This window comes from Strix uralensis, chromosome 19, assembly GCF_047716275.1.
Source record: "Strix uralensis isolate ZFMK-TIS-50842 chromosome 19, bStrUra1, whole genome shotgun sequence".
In the NCBI taxonomy this organism is placed as follows: Eukaryota; Metazoa; Chordata; class Aves; order Strigiformes; family Strigidae; genus Strix; species Strix uralensis.
Genome location: NC_133990.1, coordinates 13,411,258 through 13,432,611, shown reverse-complemented (window position 1 = coordinate 13,432,611; position 21,354 = coordinate 13,411,258). Strand labels below are relative to the sequence as shown.

The 21,354-nt window shown below is 37.1% G+C and overlaps 1 protein-coding gene across 5 annotated transcripts in view; it reads right to left on the bottom strand.

The window, feature by feature from the left end:
* Positions 1 to 564: 564 nt before the first annotated feature.
* HELZ (helicase with zinc finger) overlaps positions 565 to 21,354 on the bottom strand; it is a 93,188-nt gene continuing 72,398 nt past the window's right edge. For 4 of the 5 annotated variants that reach the window (XM_074889302.1, XM_074889303.1, XM_074889305.1 and 1 more), the window contains 10 exons: positions 20,841 to 21,045; positions 16,808 to 16,859; positions 15,788 to 15,981; positions 13,195 to 13,405; positions 12,618 to 12,694; positions 11,911 to 12,478; positions 11,299 to 11,539; positions 9,644 to 10,157; positions 6,516 to 6,768; positions 565 to 3,316 (listed from right to left, as the gene is read on the bottom strand). In XM_074889302.1, the coding sequence (XP_074745403.1) occupies positions 2,985 to 3,316; positions 6,516 to 6,768; positions 9,644 to 10,157; positions 11,299 to 11,539; positions 11,911 to 12,478; positions 12,618 to 12,694; positions 13,195 to 13,405; positions 15,788 to 15,981; positions 16,808 to 16,859; positions 20,841 to 21,045 (2,647 nt within the window). In that variant the 3' untranslated portion in view covers positions 565 to 2,984. The remainder of the gene's footprint in view (positions 3,317 to 6,515; positions 6,769 to 9,643; positions 10,158 to 11,298; positions 11,540 to 11,910; positions 12,479 to 12,617; positions 12,695 to 13,194; positions 13,406 to 15,787; positions 15,982 to 16,807; positions 16,860 to 20,840; positions 21,046 to 21,354) is intronic. The other variant, XM_074889304.1, reaches the window with a different exon arrangement.

The window sequence follows — 21,354 nt, the reverse complement described above, 5'->3', positions numbered from 1 at the left end:
TTGAATTTTCACTGTAATTGCAACAGCTCCATATCTACAGTGCTGCCTGAGCCAGTGCCCACTGGAGTCATCTGTAAGGCTTAATTTGATTTTAATAAGAGTTCAATTAAAGCCCTAGAAGAGTTTACAATACAGTTTGGGGTTTTTTTAAACAGCTGTGACTTCAATAAACGTTGGATAATTTGCTCTAAAAACAAAAGATCCCACTTAGGGCTATATACTTGACATATAATGGCTAGACAAGACATTTCAAAATAAATAATCTTTTGGAAAAAAATGAATTCTAAGAAATGCAACTGATTTACGCTAAACATTTCCAAAGCTGATAGTCAGAAGATCTCTACCACACCACCCTCAAACTCCTGGGTGAGAGCACTTATGAAAACTTAGAATCAAAACCAGCAGGGATTTTCATAAAGTTATAAAAATGAAATTGCAAGTCAGAGAGAAAATGCTCCTTTATCCATAATATTTTCAGTGCAGATAAAATGCCAGTGTAAAACAGAATAAGATGTGGCGAGATGCGACCATCTCCCCCTTAACTAATTGACAGATAGCAGTAAATTAACAAGTGATGTTTATTAGTTTAATATTCAAATATGGTGAACAGAATCAAAAGACTGCTCCATATAAATGAGTGATTTTGAAACCCCTGAAATTACAATGCCAACTCGGCGAAGTGAAGTGCATTTGAACTCTACCTCTCCTCTGTCATAGTCTTGCACATCTCATCAAGAACTCTTCACAGACTACAACGTTCAGGCACACAGATTCTTCTCACAGAGCAGTGCCAGGCACTCCGTCGAGGAGAACTGGCGCAGCTCTGCTGAAATAAAAAGACTGAGGCTAACTTACACTGAGCACACGCCCGGCCCTTGCAAATTAATTTCCCATGGACCTATTTCTGCAGCCGTCAGCTCGGCAAAAACCCATTTAACACAGTAGTTTTGCTTGATTCAAGGTTGCAGAGTTTGGCCTCTACTCATTTTTGGGTCCTCTTGATTTGATGCCCTATGCTGAAGTGCTAAGCATAACTTGGCAGGGGCTTTCCCCTCCCCCAGCATCTTTAGTTTGGTATAGACATTAGGAAATAAATTAACGAGTTATGCATGCTTTTCTTTACAGCAAAAAGAAGGAAAAAGTTTTTCAGGTAAGTTTCTGAGTCAGAAACCAGCAAAGATTTATAATAAAAAATTTATATGCAAACCTCTGCGGTGTACTGAGTTTAAATCAACCCCATTACACAAAGACCCTTGCCTTAAAACATGAAGTCAAATGCAAAAAAAAAACCTGATTGTAACCAGAGCAAAAATCTGATTGAATACAGCAGCAGCCACTGCTCATTAGTAAGGTGTCCCATGGACAGCTGTAAAAATCTGAAATCACCCCCACACAGCTCTAAAATTTTAATTCTTGTATGTAATAAGTGGAGGAATACTGCAACTACACCCAGCTCAGTCCCTGTAAAATATTTCCCAGATTTGAAGTTATTTCAAGTGTAAAAGGAGGACTACTAATCTGGAGAAACTATACAAACACCCCTCTCTATCTCCCCAGCTGCAAAAGTATGAACAGTGTGCAAGACCAGAAATCTTTATGGACAAAATTTATCTTCTGAGTTTTCATTCATATTTGTTTCTTTAATTTTTAAATATCCCATAATTATGGGTTTTTTTCAGTTTTCATTCCTAAAGGGCCAGGTTTGTGGAGAACTTAGCAGAACTCATATAGATAAATAACCTGGTAATCATTCTCATCCCCAGAAGATTTAGATTAATTTGGATACAGCTTTGACAAACATTAAATCTCTTCTTTAATGATGTTCCTCAAACAAAACAGTTAGCAAAATATCTGAATTTCCTTGTATAATGTCACATTTTAATGTAAACATCAAATAATGTACCAAAAGTTTTACTGGAAAAAAAAAATTAAAGCGGCACAATTCTTTATACCACTGGAGAAGGGGGGAGGAAAAAGCCAGATTACAAACATTTACACATGCATAGTGGAAAAAAAATTAAACAAACAAACAAAAAAGTATTTTACTAAATTCACGCATTTTCTTTAAAATAGTTATTAAATCTACTAAGCACCAACATACCTAAAAATTTATTTTCAGCTTCATGATTCATTTAAAAAACCTATCAAATTAACTTTTCAAACAAGCTTATATTACTAGCTTGTCCAAAAATAAAATGTAGAGTTTTTTTGTTTTTTGTTAGGGTTTTTTTTTTTGGTTTTTTTGTTTTTTTATTGTTTTTTTTAAAGTATACCAATACTTTTTATCTGAATGTTTCCAAACAATGGCATAGGTGTCTGCAAAGAATGCCTTTACTTTACCCTACAGTGGATGGAAAATACAATACCACATCATACAGAATCTAAAACTATAAAAGTCGGAGAATGCAGCATCCCTTCACAAAAAAGCTGATAAAACTGAAAGTATTTAGAAGATGCTGCACCTTTATTTAAAAAAAAAAAAATTAAATGAATTTAAGCAGAAATAACATACATTTTTACATTAACTGGCCATTTCTGGTACAGAAACCCAGCAATAGTATGCTAATGTTATTGAATAAATGTAAATGCTACTTACAATCTCCTTAAATACAATTTAAACAAACTTTTTTTTTTCCTTTTTTTTCTTTTTTTCTCTTTTTTTTTTCCTTTTTTAAAGTTGTACAGGTAACCTCTCAGCTGCTAGTTTAATGCAACATATCATTAACATTACACAAATTAAAAAATAACATGTGTGTGTTTTCCTACAGAAAAGCTTCCAAAAAAAACGACCCACATCAAAAAATGCAAAATAATGGAATATAATTAAAAAAAATTAGTTGCAAGTCTAGCAGCAAAGCAATTAAGTGAGGATATATTTACTAATATAAACAAAGGGAATATTTGCAACTACAGGTGAAGCCCCAACTATCTTAGATCTACTGACACAAATAAAAATTAAATTCTCTCTAAAAAAAATAATCTGATTATTTAAAATAGGAGTAAAAGCCATTGCTACCTGATGAACTACCTAGGCTAAGTTCCTGAAACAAAGACAAAGGGTCGCTATTCTTTTTTGTCTGCTCAGGAGGAGGTTTGGGCTTTGGTGGAGCCCGCAGAGCACTTGCGTAGGACATGACAGGCTTGCTCCCACCAGCGTTCTGCTGGCTGGTGCTGTTCGACTCGACGATCTGCTTGTTGGGCATGAGAGGTGGGAACTGGCCAAGATGCTGTAGCACGCTGTAGTTGAAGGAATTGGATAGCTGTATGTTCTCAGCCTTCAGGTGTTCCTCTGGGGGCTTGACCGTCTTCGGTGGAGCTGCAAAAGGAGCAACCAGAGTTTGTCTCAATGAACAGCTCTGACTTAGGAAATCTATCTATAGTAACCCCAAAGCAAGTACTGAGGGGGCAGTGCCATGACCTCTCCTGGTAACCTCGCCCCCCCCCCCCACCAATTTTCTGTGTTTAGTCACTCTGGGTCCTGGGAAATTTCTTAACAATAAGTTATCTACTTTCCTTTCCAACTACTGCGTCTTGTATCATCCTTGTCAGCAATGCTGAGAAGACTGGCATTATTAAACATGTTCTCCACGTGCATGCACCTACAGAGTTCATAACACTGAACCTGCAATTCTGCACAGCTGGATTTCGCAGATGCACTGAAGGTAAGCTGCTTCAGAATGGGATATACTCTAATTTAAACACTTTATCCACTGAGACAGCACAAAGAATACTTCATTCTTCTTGCTTTAGAGCTTAATAGGCTAAAATTAAAATTTACAGCACCATATATAATTCATTCTCAAACAGCAATTCAGACTCCTGAATGCCAACCAATTAATTATTGATATTTTAGTCTGAATGCATTCCTGCTAATTGATATGTTCTTGCTCCACATTTAACAACTTCTGTAACTATCAGAAAAAATGGCGCTCTAAACCATAGGTATAAAACTGCTTTCAAGTGAATTTCCTGAATCCTAATGAGGAATCTTACTTTTGTCTGGAGAATTCTGCTGTCTTGCATAGCTAGAGAAATTGCACACTGAAATGAAGGTATACGTTCTATCTAAAATAGCCTAGGAGTTGAGCAACAGATATATTCTGTAGTTATTTCAATCTTTAAATGTATTATGTTATTTTTAAAGTGCACATACAAAAATGTGCCATCAAATTAGTACAAAAGTAGAAAAACAAAGTATAAAGTTTCTCACTGGAAAGGTCACACACAGGCTTTTGTTTTTGATGAAGTACTTAAAAAAAGAATCCAACCCATAGAAGAATGAAAAAACAGAGGTAAAACAGTTTTGCTAGGGTTGCTATGACTCAAAAAAACCCCCTCAGAACACAAGCAAAAAAACCTCCCCAAAATAACCATAGCACTCAGACAGAGAAGACAAGAGAAGACAAGCAGGGCCAGAGGTGAAAGCTATGTTCAGTAGTCTAACAGAAGAAAAAATATGAAATAAACATCTTGAATAAGAACTTAAATAATTTCCTTTCTACCAACAGAAAAAGCAATGCAAATCAAGGTCTCAAATTTCAATTTTGGAAAGTGCCTGTATATAACAACACTGAGCAATTCACAGCAGCTCTCCTTGCACTCAATAAATCCACGCTGATAGAACCGAGTACTCATGCCGTGGCCATTTCTGATGTAGAGGAAATCTAAGTCCTTGAACGGTCTGGTGTCATGATCGCTCACTCCCAGGCAATGAATACAGGCACAGGACTAGTTCACAGCATCTCATTCTCATGGATTTTTATTTCATGGATAAAAATCAATAGTAACCAGAAACACTGAAGTTATTGGTCGTTAACCCTTAGCACTATAAAACACATTTGGGCTTTAAATACGATCATCACAGCCAGTGAGCTGTAAACGCAGAAGAGCACAGCAGCCATAAAAATGGAGATTTGTTTGCATGAACGATTAGATGCAGGGCAATGTTGCATATACATTTATTTACAAAACAGAAACCATGCTTAACTACAATAAAAAAATATTTTCATAGCAAATGCAGACACTAGTCAAAACTTGCCCCTTTCGTTTAGGATTTATTATTTGACAGCAAATGTATAGATATGGTACTTCCTACACACACATATTTCCTCTGAGGATTTTACTCAAACACATGTTCTCAACCTTTACATTAAAGCAAGGAAATGTGGTATCAGCTGATCCCAACATAATCTTGCTAGGGTTCCTGAACTCCTATTAGATAATCACAGAGCCTAGAGAGCAACTTCAGAGATGGATGCCACATAATATCATGCATTCAGCTCCTTGATTTTCAGTAAAAATATAAATAGATTGAAGGAGGGGCCCTGAACTTGAAGCTTTGAATTTACCACTAAAGATGCTGCCATAAATATGGTTTTGTAAAATAACATTTTCACACTTTGGAAATAAAAATGCACATTAGGAACTTAACTCTTGAATGCTGTCACTAATATAAACAGCTTATTTTCATTCAGTCTAACACTGCATGTTTCTGCTTCACAATTACTATACTCTGAAATAGAAGATGTTTTAAGTTTATAAAATTTGACCAAAAGCAATTAGATCTTTTAAGGGCAATAAAACCAGCTTCTAAATAATTTTTCATGTTATTAAGCGTTTTTAATATTCACACTGAAATATTGTTCATATTTTTATTACTATTTTTTTAACTATAGTTTGAGATCCTTAAAGCAAAATCATAGAGAAAAAAACTGTACTATCCTGGCAATTTTGATATTTTTAAATGTTTGTGAAAAACAAGAACAGAAGAATAGCTACACTGCTCCAACGCTCTACTTGCAGATTTTTTTTAATCACTGAAAAGTTAATTTAGTTTCTCTCTCCTAAATCAATCAGCACTGCCACTACCACCAGGGAAGCCAGGTTCCAGTGTGATTCTTCCACAGTGAGAGTTGAAACTTCATCACCATTTTGATGAAGTAGCTGCATTTACTAGGAAATATACTGCGATTAACTAATCCAATTTACATCGTTTCTCCCCCAGACTGTAATATCAATAAGAAATATCATTGATTCTGGAAACAAATAATCTATCTTGCAAATAAATTCCACCAGTTACCTTAGCTCCTTTTAACTCAGTTGCACTTGAAACCACTGTAAGAGAGTACGTGGGTTTACTACAACTTTTGTGAGAAGACTAAGAAGCAGTATTGGTTTTTTGTCGATGAAGAATACTCAACAGTATTCTTCTTTAGACATCAGCAACATACCAGTTAACAAGACAGCAAATGAAAATAGGATTACTCTAAGCAAAACTTTAACTACTAAAACAATGAATACTTCAAAAAATCTCTGCTTTAATTAGTTTTAGGATTTGAAGAGATGGCAGAAAACATTTTGTGAAAAGGGAAAAAAAAAAAACAAAAACCCACTAAAACAAAACAAAACACCCCCCCAACCAACCCTTTCATTTAGACTTGCTCACTCCAGCCTAAATAGGCTACTTAATGGAGCAGAGAGAGAAGCAGAGAAGCAAAGACCAAGTCTGCACCTACCTAACAACTCCCGGGGTGGAACTGCTCTGTTGGCTCCGTTGCATGGAATGTTTGGGTATGGGGCAGATGAGGAGGAGTTTACCCACAACTCAGGTGGTGAGTAGTTGAAAGATGACTGGTTACTGTGGTCCTGAAGCTCTTTACACTGACCAAGACTGTCTTGAGGAGTGCTTAATTCTTCAGAACAAGCCTGGACTGAACTAGAGGAAATTCTTCTTTGGTACAACGGCCTGCCTGGTCCTCTTGGTTCATACTGTGAACAAAAAAACCAAAACAATAAAAGGCCTTTTGCTCCTTTTATTAACTGCATGCATCAAATACCATTTTTTCCATCCAATTTTTTTCCCTGCAATGTCTTACGAAGAAAAGTAAAAAAAAAAGTCCTTTGTATTTAGAAAAAAAAATCTAATACATTTCAAGTTATGTGTTGTATATTGCGGTCACTGCTAATGTATTTTAACCATACAAAACAGACATAGAATTTTAAAGGAAGTGCAAAGAGTGTCAACTGAGATTTCTTAATTCTTATCAACCTTTACATCTCACACTCCTACACATGGGAGATGTATCACATAGTGAGGAGGAAGATACCCAGCATTTAACAAATGAAGCAAAGAAAGCACAGAAACATACAAGAGCAAATGTTCAATTACAATGTAGAGAGGAAAAAAAATGTTTTTTTAGTTTCCAGAAGACAAATGAGTGACTTGTATAGCATGATTCGGGGAAGCATGACACATTTGTATACTAGATTTTGTGTATCCACACACAAAACAAATGCTCTGGAGAAGTGTGTGCCCTCAGAAGAAATAATGCAGAGAATTTTATCTGAAACCCCAGAAACTACTTGCTTCCATAAATCCTGTAGATGAAAATGGCAGGAGCACCATTAATTAATGTGTTGGCTTCAAGAGTTCAGATTTAAGGACACTCTAAACTTTCTTAAAATTCAAAGCAAGTCTGTTGTATTACAGTTTATTTTTAAAAATAAACACAGTATTTGCTCCCTTCTGCACTGTACTAACAAGAGCACATATAACAGAAAAATCACAAAAGTAAATCTATACTTGGTAAAGGGAACAAGTAAACATCCTAATGAAATGTCATTAAAAAAATAGCTAAATAAACATCACATAACTTGGTTGCAATTCCCCAATGTTGTTGTTATATCATCCACAAAAAATAGATGGGGAAAAAAGAGTGCATGAAAGAAAACTGTAATATCTCACTATAGCCACCACACTATTATGATATAGCAAGGGAACAGCACTTAGATATCCTGTCACTCTACTCTCTTGAGGGTATCCTTCCACACCAAATAAACAAAATTTGGAAGTTACTGCCCGAATCATACCCAAAAAGTATACTCTCTATTGAATTTAACAGGCAATTTTGGTAAGCAGTCAGGAAGTTATTAAAGTTCTGGACACTTATAAGTACAGGACCAGACAGAGTAAGTGAAGTATTCCCTTTGATATGCAATTCAAATCTGGTTTGACTAAACACATGCAAAAGCTATCAAGTATCAAGTCAGTGAACAGTTTTATAAATAGTGATTGAGAAAACAGTTTAGTAAGGATACCAAAAGTCATCACATCTCCCCTGACACCTGCCTTATATGAGGGATCTCTGTTAAAAATATACCTAAAACTGCATTTTGATTTCTTTGTGTATTCAGTTCTACCTACCAGCTGAACTAGTAGTCTAGGAAACTTTACAAGCAAGTCTGTCTTGTAACCCTTTTACTGCATTTGGCATTTCTGTCATGTATTTTGAAAGGAAGAAGAAATAAGAACTAAAATGAATTTGCACTAATTATGTAAAAGCTCACTCTACTTGTCTTCAGATAGCAGGAGCTGTCACAAACTCTATAGGAATATTTATTAATTACTGCTGAAAAGCCATTGTTCCTATGTGCCACTGTACTGAAGACATTAACTGTTGTCACAAAGTATTAGATCTTATACAAGGTGGTATGGCTTAGTGGACTGAGACACAGAATTTCTGAATGTCTGTAAAAATCAAACCTTACTACAGCTCTACCCGGGCCTGAGGACTCCATTAACTTCTCTGAATCTGTGTAAGGCAGAAATTTGTAAAGTGCACTGGAATTCAATTTCAGTTATTTTGCTCAGGCACATAAACTAAGTATTTTCTATTTTCAAGTCAAAAGACAATTAAATATGTATTATGTGGGATAGCGATGAGCAGGGATACCCCCACAGTTTCTGCAAAAACTTGACAAAAATGCATCACAGAACAAGCCACTTTATGTTCAAATATTGGATTACATACAGTCAGTGCAAGATTATCCCATAATATTAATTCTGACATGCCTGGAATACAACCTGGCTCCAGCATACTCCATGTCTACATATCATACGCTCTTTAGCACTCTGGATTCCAACAGGGATTAAAAACCCCTGTTCAGAACATGACCTGCCCTAGCTGTATGTGCTTGCATAGTCTGCATCCCTTCACACAGACCCTTAGAGCCCAGAACACAAAAAGATCGAGAGGGATAGAGCCAGCTCTGGTGTGGCAGGGTTTGTGCTGGACCCAGATTCTCGCAGCACAGCTGGATCTCTCTGCACTGATTTCCAACCCTCCGAACCCCCAAAATACACAGGAGGGCTTTACACAGAATTTCCTCAGGCTAGGTGAGATTTATTAAAGCAGGTTTTGTACCATGTTGAAACAACTGTACTGCTCTGGTTTCAAGTTCATATGAAAAGTAACCATATATTCACAGTTTCGTGCTGAGCCAACTGGGTGGCTTATTCAAGCTGACTTTCCAGAGAGTTATTGCATGAGTTTTCACTCGGGGTGTGGTTAATTTTCACTCCAGATAAATGACATGCAGGTAACAGAGCAATGAGTGCAAGAAAACTCTGAGTAACATTCAAAAAGCCAAGACCTCCTGTTTAGCAGAGGAAATGTTATACCTGCAGTGATGAGAACCACGAATATGCACAGGGTGAACAGAGAAGACAGAGAAAATTTCTACCTCAAAGAAATTCCCAGGGTGAGCTTTTAATACGTGAGGTATTTTGCATTCATAACCACTTCAAAATATAATTTGATATTAAAATGACACGACAATGGCATGCACAGACAAAAACGCCTACCTCTTCTAAGCTGTGGAGCGAAGAAGCAGATACTGCTCGAGATGCGAGCGGATGAAATGGCTCCTGACCAACTGCATGCTGATGATTCTGTATTTGTATAAAAGGGTTTTGTTGTGACCTATGGGGCAATGGAGGTATACCATAATGAAAGCCCTGCCCCATAAGGTGATTCTGCTGTAGGTTAGCATAAGTCCACGATCCATCAGGTTGCAGGTATTTCAAGGGAGATGGGGTTATATGTTCAGATGGCATTGAGAAAGGGGGATTGTATATTTGGGGTAAATGCTGCTGAAATGCTGGGTTACTGGGTATTTCAATGTCTCTGTTGTTTTCAGTGAAGTTAGGAAAGTGAGCACTGTGGTTAGAGTTGCAGGAAGGAGAAGGGAGTGCTGGTGGGCTTCTGGGCTGAACTTGTCTGTATTGCAACAGTCTTGACTGAGGGGGTGGCATTTCAGCTAAGTCCCGACTTTCACTTTGATCACGGTGTGACAGTTCTCTGAGCAAATCCTGGAATCTGTATTGACAGAATAGATGTATCAAGAAAAAGAAAAAATGTTTTGCTGAAATCCCACTCTTTTTGAGGTGAAGAAAACTCAAAGCACACAACACTGAATTTAAATATACTCATCTTTGCGCTTACTGACCCTAACTTCAAAGGATATGACTGTAAGCAATCAGAAATCTAGGCACAAGAGGATTAACTGGATGAAATACCTACCTGAATCATCTCAAAGTTTTAATAACTCTTGAGATTTCCTTGACAGTCAGAAGAATCAATTTTTTGTTATCTCTTAAGAGACAACTAAGGTAAGGATTTCCTGCTTTACTATACAAAGTAAAAAACTTCACATAGTTAAAGAAAATTTTAACCCCTTAAAAGGCAAAAACCAGAACAATCAGGGATTCCCCTCATTTACACAATATACTTCCAAACTTCTTCAAACGGTCAAGAATATTCAATTCAGCACTTCACAAAGTCAGATAAGAGAGCACTTAGATGCTTTACCATGGCTATAACAAACCAGATGGAAAATAAAGCATAGTGGGAGATGACAGTAAACAGAGGCAATTTAAAAATCCAGCCTTTACAATATACATGATTAAAACTGATGATCACTGGAACCATTTTTATGTTTATGTTCAACAGCTTCCTTTCTTGCCCCCTAATGCTCCATTCTCAAATATAAGCATTTTTTTTTTTCATCTGCTTTAAAAGCAAAGTATTTTTGAAAAGGAAGAAAAGTTTAGGTTTCATTGGGGAGGGGTCGGTTTGTTTCTTTCCAAGCACACAAATCTGAGACTGCTAATTCAATTTGAAGAATTTACAACTTAAATAGACCTTAACTACACTCAGACGCCTCTTTTATAAACAGAAGGTTGTTACTCTCTATCCATTCCTTATTCCATTAATACAGCACTGAAAAGCTCCATAAAAGTATTTTTTCCATGACAGCTTTACTACCCAATATACTAACAAAATAAAGCATAACACATAATAAAAGTATAGTTGTAAGTCAGCCTGCCAACTATTTTAACCTTCATAATAACAGCAGCAAAAAGCAATACTTTCAGTGTCTTGCACTTGATCACAGTGTTACAGATAGGTGCCCACTGCTCAATTTTATACAAGCTCTGATGACTCAGTAAACAAATACCTTGAATATGTTGCCTCTGTTTCATCTTCTGTATTACTGGCAAGTTTCCAGTTTGCCCTAACTTGCTGCTGTTGATGCAATCCAATTGGTTGCTGAGGAAGATGTGGTAGATGAGGATGGTGATGGTGTTGATATGGAATAGTGCCTTGACTGAGATAGGCATTATGTTCATTCCATTGCTGTAACCTGGCTTGTTGTTGCTGCCTTATTGTTTCCAAAGCTACATTTCCATGCATACGATCTATAAAAATAGTTTCAAAAAAAAAATTTATCTAATGCCCCTTTTTAAAGATCTTTGTCAGAAAAAAAAAAAATTATACTTTTTACACAGTATATTCCAGGGCCTATTATATACTAACTGCATTGCAGTGTATAACCTGGTTCTTTAAATCATATGGAAAATCATATAAACATGAAATCTTCTAATAAAGTGCTGAATATTCAAACATGCCTCAAGCAGCAAATTATGCTCAATGACATTACTTATGGAAACTAACCCAACAATGACCCAATTCAGAGCGATATGCCTGAAAAGGTAAATACCTCCTTCATTTTCACTTCAATGTAGTTATAATTGCACACTCTGAATTTAAATAAAGAAAAGTCACCTACCTAAAGTGTCCCCTAAAGGCATTCCTGATGGATTCTCTTCAATGAAGTTGTTCAAGTGGGTTGGCAGAACAGGGTTGTGCTGTGCAATAGGCCTCAAAGGATTATTGACTTCTTGTAACATAGGTGGGGGGTGTTGTTCTGAAATCACAGCATCTACAGCAGGAGAATGCGGTCGGTGGGGAATTGGATTATTAAAAAAAGATTGGCTGGGGCCTGCCTGATAAGCAGGGGAAAGCTGCGAAGGTTGTGGAGGCTGCTGATTCAAATGATTATGCTGCTGAACTACCTGGCTTTGCTGGGGTGGCATTTGGTTTTGCTGTTCAGGCAAATGATTTTGTTGTTGACTTAAAAGGTTTTGCTGCTGTTGCAGAGGATATGGCTGCCTTGGTATCTGTGACAGGTGCTGGAAGTGACGATTGGGAACTGCATACTGTGAGTGGGGTGGGGTGAGATGTAGATTCAGCTGCCTGGGGTTAAGATTATCTTTGCGATGAAATTTAGCATTAGGATAACCAACACTGGAACGTGACTCTGGGCTTCTATTCTGAGAATTTGCTTCTAAGTCAACCTAGAAAAAGAGAATGAAAAACTCTGAAAGTTCACATAAAAAAACCAAACAAAAACACGTCAGTAATGAATAAATTCATTAAAAGAGAGAATATTAAAAACCAAAACAAACCCCACAAACCCAAACCAGACAAACCCACCTGCTTGGATTCTAGAGGTTTCTTCTCAGGTGTTCGAATTTTACTGATTTCAGGTCCAGCAGTGTTTTCACTTTTACCTAAAAACATTTATGAAATTAATGTTTCAATTAAACAATTATTTTGGGGGTTTTTTCCTCCCCAGATAAAGGAAAATTTAGACATATTAGTATAGCATTTACAGCATACATACACTTTCAACATATATATCTAATTTAGCCAAATAACACTTTTCCTTTAATCGCTGCACTTTGTTCATTAATCATCACTAAGTAGTTCTTCAAACTTAATTGCAAATAACATCAGCAGTAATTACCACTGGACTGCAGAACAGAGACAGACCAATTATACCCTCAACAGACACACCCCCCGACTTTGATTACTTCCTCCTCTGAATCTCACAATATCTTAGTTATTCTATTTGTTATGGGAAATCACAGGTTACTTCCCGAAATCTGTAGATCCCTCAATGACACTTAAAAGAGAGAAAGAACAAAAGAAATCCTTTCCACAATATCCTGTTTAAAGTACAAACTCCCTCAAAACAAAGCCAATTTGCAATGGAATTTCAACTACTAACCATTTCGACTTTGTTCATGTTGCTCCTTGTCTTGATGCTGAAGCTGCTGCTGTTGTCCTATGCTAACGGGTGAATGATGTCCCAGGCCATAAGGGATAGGAGACCCACGCCCATGTGCCTGTAACAGGTTCATATTATATGCCATAGCTGCTTGATGAGTAATGATTCGAGGGTCAACTGCAAACCTACCCTGATACCCCGTCCATGGTACCTACATAATTTACCAAAAAAACAAAAAAAAAGACGCAATCTGTTAAGGTACGTTAAAGGAAGTAAAGTAATAAGCAGACTCACATTCCATCAGTAATAATCAGTTTTCCATACATCAGATGACCTAATGCACAACTACAGGCGGTGCTGGAAAGGGAGAGCGGTAAGGGCAGGCCTAGCAGCAATGGCAAAGAGCAAAGATTTTGGAGGACTACCCTGGGTAAAAATTTTTGTATCAAAACCCATTCTTGTTTCAGTGGTTTCAAAATTCTGAGAGGAAAGACTGATGGACAAATTGTATTTTAATAAACTTTATATTAATCTCTTCTCTCAATAAATAGACGTGGGTGAGGTTCAAGACAATAAAAAGCCCTTTCCCCTGGTAGTTGAAAAGAGACATTAGGCTATGTCACAGGGAGGAAACAGAGAGAGAAGCCTTGAACCTGAGGAATTCTTTATAGTCCTTTTACCACCCAGTGCTGTAATCTTGTAACACAGAACGAGCAGGCATACCATACCTCTGCACCCACTAGACACCTAGTGAAGTTAACAGGACTATTGGTAGAATCAAAGACTATCCATTTGTTAAGAATGACAGGGCCACTCCAAAGTGTCTATGCTACATAACACATGTATTGCAGATCATCTTCCTAAATATTTGAAGTAAAATCTACCTCCTGAAAGCATGTAAAAAGAGTCAGGAATTTTTAGAAGATTTTAAATTTTATTCCTGAAAGGAATGCAAAGGAAGACAGCTCTGGATCAAATTAGTCCAATCTTGCCCTGTAGGGAATTTATTAAAAGGAGGAAAATGTATGAGTAAGAGGAGAGTGCAGGGAAAGTAATCATCAACACTCAGGCTGACAAAGCATCCTTTACTGATGCCAGCAGACAACTTCTACATGTTTTTACCTTGGATATGGAAACTGCCTTAAACAAAGCAAAGACATCATTTTATCTTACACAAACATAAACACATTTTACTTCAGTCCCTACTTGTTTTAAGTGTAACAACTTTCATGCAATTCTTCTTTTAAATTAGTATTTGCCCTTGAAATGTGCACTTTGAACTTTAGCTTTAGGCTACTATTGCATCTGTACAATCACAAATCAGATTCTTTTCAAAAGCAGCTGTCTCATTAGTACCTCAGTCTTCCCACTTAATTATTTAAAAAATCCATCCTCAGGGAAGGTGAGCTCAAAATACTTATTTTTAATATATTTCTTTTGATTGGAAATACACAAAAATATATTAACCTTGGAACAATGAGACAGAACTTTTTAAATTATCTTGGTTTGATATTAATATAATGTGAGCAAGCATGACAAAGATACAGCTGCTGGCCTTCTCATTGCATTTAAATTTATCCATCAAATGCAGGTTTCTAGCAAGCTAGGAAAATGGAAAATTTCTTGACCTAGGAAAGAAAACCAATCTATAGCTGCTAGCTGATCTAAGACATACAACTGAAAACAGAGTTCCTGCAGCAAGTCCCCTATACAGCATCCATAACCTAAATTACAACAGAGGACTCGTAACTATTAAAAAACCAAATTAATTGTATGCCAACATTTAGCATTATTAATAGTACTAAACACATCTGCACGTCTGGGTTCCATGTCCTTCCCACAGTCTTCAGGAATCATGTGCAACACATACACGTTACTCCACAGCATCACTTCTGCAGCCTTTCCTCCCCATTTTCCTCCTGGAATATGTGACTGTGAAGGTTAGAAATAAAGCAGAGTCTGCTTCTTTAATTTGTGTAAATTTTGGTGGGATAGTTTTACTTGTAATGCAAAATTCCATACATAAAATGTAGCCTAACAGACCTGATTAGGGATCTTCATTGTGTTCTCAAATGCCATTAAGGAGAGGGATTGGAGAGGAAACTGGTTCACTATGAGGTTCTGGAAGGGGAAAACATCCCATTATGCTTATTTTTCTTATCACTTCACTTCAGACACCTTGCACTGCAGACATCCGAAGCTGGTAATTTAAACTGTATGAAGCCGATAAACAAGCTCCGTCTGAATCGCCTATGTCTCTCCAATGATTAAGAACTGAACTAGGCAATTAATTCAGATGCAGGTATCTCAAGTCAGATGAGACAGATTCCACTGGTGTGCCTAAACGCAGAGCTGAGAAAATACACCAAATTACGCGAACATGAAATTGCTTTTAGGCTGCCCAGAGTTATTTGTGGGAGCAACGTTTTAAGTCTTCATTTTCTGGTGGCCCTCTGCACAGCCACTCCTAAAGTCAGCTAAACCCACATATTTGAAGTGCTGAAAAAGCTTGCAAAATATTCACTGATTTTGCCATTCATTTTTTTACATACAACAATTGAGGGAGGAAAAAAACCAGAAAATGAATTCTTACAGGCAAAGGCACAGACATGACCATATTTCCTCCATATACAGCAGGTACATAGAGAATACTTGTCCCAGTGTGTGGATCTATCCTTTGAACAGGACTTGGAGATTTCCCCAGATTGGGGTGAGGTCCCAGAGGAGGAGGGGGAGGAGTATATGCTCGGATAGGATTTCCGATTAGAACAGAAGGATTGGGCTGAACTGAAAAGAAAGAAAAAAAAATATATATATACATACAAAAAAAGAAGATATATACACAAAAAGAATATGAAGATGACTATCTTTTTTTCTTTTCATCCTAATAGCATCTATCTTTATAAAGCATGTGTGCAACTCCCTAACAGCATAGGTCTGATACACTGAGAGAAAGCGTTAATCAAATCCTGTATCCCATTTCAAAAATTCGAAGAGGCAGAAAATACCAGTTGAGATACAGAGAAACAGGTACCTCGTAACTGCATTAATGAAAGAACGTCCCAAACCAATTAAATATGCTGACAGTCAGAGTAGCTGTTAAATACTGCATCAAAAACTAGAATCTTCCTCCTTTCTTTAGCAGGGAAGACAAGCTTTAAATTAATGCTTTTTCAAATTAATAACAAAGTTATTAAGCTGTTGCATGCTACCTTGCAAAAGAATTATCAGTAATATCTGGATATATGACAGCAAAATTTAAGTTCAAAGTACATGATAAAGCACTGCATGCAATATAGCATCCTAACTCTTTTAGTGCAAATGCACTGGTACAGTATTTTATATTATGAATTTCAAACATAGTCAATTCTAAGAGGCCAACAACTATGCTGTGTTAAGGCTTTAAAGCCAGTGTGCACAACACCTATAAAGGGATAACCTTGGAAATACCTAATGTCCACTTAACAGTCTATAATCTGTTCCCCAAATACACACAAGTAGTAAACAGAGAAGAGACCAGATACTCAATTTACGTCAAATTACTATCAACTTTGCTGAAGCCAAATCAGTGTGAGCTCAGAGGAACTCCTTCACTAACAGCAGAGATACTTACCAATTCCATCAGGTGGGAAATGGTCGTTCTGGGTATGGTGATGGACCTTGCCCTTTAAAGGGAAAAACAATAGTAGTAATGCTTTGCATTCTTACATAAACCAAAGCTTTTTATTTCAAAGTGAACGTTGTAATTAAATACAAAATAGAGTTTAAAAGAAGCTAGCCCAACATTTTATTCTTATGCTTTCAACTGTCCAGTTCCACCACCTGACTATGAATTCACGAAGTTGGACATTAAATACCACTTAATTCAATTAACCAGGGGGTCATTACCAGTCCCTCTGGGGATACTCTCTCTCAAGGCCTGTTTTCAGATGCAAGGAGAGTGACAACAAGTCACTTTGAGTTCCCCTTCTCTCAATTTTACTTCCTGCAGTCTCACTTCTTTCAGGAGCAGCACCCAGTACTAACGTAACCCTCAGTATTCCTCTTCCGTGGCAGCCGTGGAAGCATTATCCATCTTCTTCTCCAGGTTTCAGCTCAAGAACCTTGGAGACAAAGTAGCTGCCACCAGTTTTACTCAGCTGCTCACCCAGCCTCATCAGACACTGCATCCCTACCCCATCTCAGGTATCTGCTTCTGGACTTTGGCCCCGTAGTGACTGCTCCCCCAAAAGTACGATACAGTAGAGTCAAGAACCAGAGTACCCTGGGGAAACTGTTTTTCCTTGGTGAATTGTACATTAAAAAAGGAGGTTAACAGAAATGAATTTTCCCTCCCACACGCTCATGAGTTTATGCCATAAATGAACTAGTTAATATTCATAAACTTGAGCACATATTCAACTGTCGGTATGCTCTTAAGTCTTTTGCAGGATAGGAATACTTTATTTAATCTGGACCTAAGTACATTCACAAATTTAAAATAAATCTAAAAACCCTTTGATGCTGCAAAACTTTTCTTGCCCAGGAGATAAGTCTAGGCAGTTTTCCAGCAGTCTGAGCAAATTAGTCAGGGTACAAAGACAGGTTGTTTGACAATGTTGACTCATGCATAAACCAGATTAAAGAACTGGTCTCTGAATTTCCCTTGTTTTAAAAATTAATTATTGAAAAATAAAATAATAATTGCTTTTCCTTGCAGTACTTAGATAAAAGAAACCTGTTTATTCACTAAAGAGAGCAAGATTCAATCTTAAAATGTGGAGGAGCTACGTGCCTTAATCACTCATGGTTACTACAAGGCATTTCTACATCTGTTATGCTGTCAGTTAGCGTCAAGCTGTACAGGCAGAAGTCTAACAAATCTCTGTTCTACCTACCATACTTGTATTTTATAGGTGCCATATTTTAAAAACTGAAATAGCAAATAATTACATCAATTCCTAAGAATAGCTGTCCTGTTGAACAGGAGCTTCAGCATGTAACGGTATCAGATTAGTAAATATAAGTCAACTGGGGCCATTTCTAAACTGGGGAAAGGATGAGCTGGCTTTCTTTTGTCTTTTAATAGTTTTGATGGATTAATGACTTTATAATAGTCTATTATTAACTCAACTGTTATCATTTCTCAAAGATTTCCACATCAAGGTTCATTTCCCTACCCATCTGCAAAATACCTAAACCTACAACTTAACTGATGGCGATTGAGAGCACTGGAGCACAGATACACTCAGTTTCTGCTAAAAACTTGCTCCACTTTCAGAGTATTAAAATCCACATTACATAAAGGCACTTCGGGGAAACTCAGACCAACATTTAGGTGACTTCAGGCAGTTAGCAGCCTTGTCACTCCTAGGATTCCCCTTTAGTCAACAGACAGGAGAGAGTATTCTCCAGAGACTTAATGAGACCTGTGGTCCTCACTGACTGTATAAAATGTCTAGGATGATGATGCATCCCAATTAAGTGCCTGAATCCAGGCCAAAAAGCTGGAGCACAGGCAGTCAACGGGAGGTAGGCAGAGTTGTAAAATTCAGAGCCTAATTTACTGTACGCTAACTACCCTGCGGGAAGCTCCTACTTCTGAAAACTCTCTGTTTCTGCATCATCACCTTTAATAAAGGCTGTGCCTACCCAACACTGCTGTTCCTTCCACGCTTTCACCATCCCCAGCCAAGCCACAGAAACACAGGTGGAGGCAGATGCCCTCACAGACAGGGCTGCCATGAAGCACAGCAGCCCACAGCTTTAGCTGTTTGCTTCTCAGACACAGGTCAGAAACTTTTTTCTTCTTTAGAAAATAAACAGCAAAGAGTTTTTTAATGTCCTTACATAAATCCAAGAGCAATTCTGCTGAGTAAGAAGGTGCCTTTTCTACAAAATCATGAAAAACAAGCTCTGAACTGCACAGATGTCCATAAACTCACCACAAAACACTGTATCAAAGGCTGTTCTCATTTTTTCTCTACAACATAAAAAAATCTTTTAATGTTAAATATTGTACTTAGGAGTCTAAAATAAGCAAAGTTAACCATCTGCTTTTAAAACCTGAGCAAAGGGAAATGTCTCACGTATCACAGCCATTTTCTCTGTGTGTTTGAGTATTACCTGCTTGCTTTACTTCTGTTACTGCACATGCTAGCTGCCAATTGTTTTCAGAGGGAAGAGATCTTGTTATAATTATGATATAGGTGGTTAAAACACTTCAGCTCTTAAGCTGAAAATACAGTGCTGGCAGTTTGAAAGTGTCTCTTCTGATTTCTACAGCACAAGTGCTTAGTTTACTAACAAACTGGAAGAAAAATAAACAGAACAGTGTATTCACAAAACTCTCCCTTCCCCCAATCGCCCCCCCCCCCCTTTTTTTTAATGTACTATTCCTGCATTTTCAAATACTTTTCTTTCATTTAGGAAACAAAAAATATTAATAGTGATGTTCTATTATTAAAGAAAAGGCACTCAAGGCTGAAGCACTCATGAAAAATGAGAGTGCAGCAATGACTTTTTAAAGGCAATAATTTTTTAATTTATGGTTTTCTGTAAGCCTAGTGTTTTGACACATGACTAGATGCTTTAGAAATCTGGTGTTTGTTTCAGAAAGTAATGCATCTTGAAGAAGAAACCAAATGTTCTCACTTACAAACTCTCTTTTGGGAAGGACTGCCAAAAGGAAGGCTTTCCTTTTTGTACTGTTAAAGCTAAAAAACCTGTCGTAAAAATTTCATTTAAATGATACAGCCTGCAACAAAAATGCAAAGCTATGGAAAATACGTACGTTTCTTCCCTCTTGCACAACAGAATTCATCACAAAGCTGACAACCTGCATTTTAGTTGTATCTCTAAACACAATTTAATTAAATTATAACTCAAATTATTTTGAAATAAACTATAAAGAACTGTTAAAATAGAATTACTAATCTATCATCCCCCAAAAAAGCTCCAAAACTTAGTGTTATTCTTTATCATCCTAGAGGAAGCTCTGTATTTTAATCACGTCTTTACCTGCTTTTATAAAAACAGCTGATAAAATTACTGCTGAGTGGTAATTTCATCTTTCTGCCCTCTTGATGCTAATGAAATCTGGTCTTCTGAAGGACATTATCAGTGAGGTAATCTAGGTGATGTACTGTTTTACAGCATATTTTTAATTAAATCAAACAATTATCTTACATAACATATTGGCTATTATTTTGTTGTTTCCTTATACTCCTTGCCACTGTCTATATTAACCTGTTGTTTCTCGGGCTACAGACAGAGCACAAGCTGCTTGGGATAGGGATTGCCTCTTGTTCAGAGGGTTTCATCTGGCTCATCTAAATACTGAGGCCAAAATCCATCGCTGAAGTTCATCAGAGTCATTACAACATAGTCAATGAACCTGCCAGTATGACCCAAGGTATACATTTTAGTAAGGAAATAAGGCTTGGGCAACCTCAAGCTATACTGCTAACTACTGTATTATAATACAAGTCTAGAGCTTTCACTTGAAAATGCTGAGGATCCCTCTGGAATTTGCATTCATATCTGATTGCACTGATGCAATTTTAAAACAAACAGCTTGTTCCATAAGCCTTTTATGTCATTTCTCAAAAGGCACTTCTAGATTCACTTCCACTTTCTGACAAAATTCATCATGAGTAAAACTTTACCTTTGGTGGTGACTGCTGCTGTTTGGTGGTATTTGCTGAATGCTGATGCCGAAGAGCTCGGGGGATAAACTCAGGAGCCAGTGGGTTCAACACATAAGTTTTCTTTAACTCCAAAGCTTCCAACTGAGCTTTGATCTGTTCAAATGTGATACCATGGAGACTTTCATTCTCATGACATAGGGCAATAAACCTTTCCCAAAATTTCCTATGGAAACAATTTTTAGAAACAATAAAAAGGAGTAAGACTTGATGGCGATTGTTAAAATTAAAACAGATTTAATATAACTGTGTGGCATTTTTACTTTTTTGTGTATTCTCATTTTACACACCAAGCCATCCATCCTGCAACCCGATCCATGCATCTGAACCTCACAGCATAATGCAAAGCTCCCCGGTCATTTAAAATACGACACATGGGTCTGTCGATACATATCAGATTGCAGCACTGGGTGTATAGCACATTTATTATTAATGTCATGGACAGGTCTAACTTGGAATTCTTTCCTAGAAAACT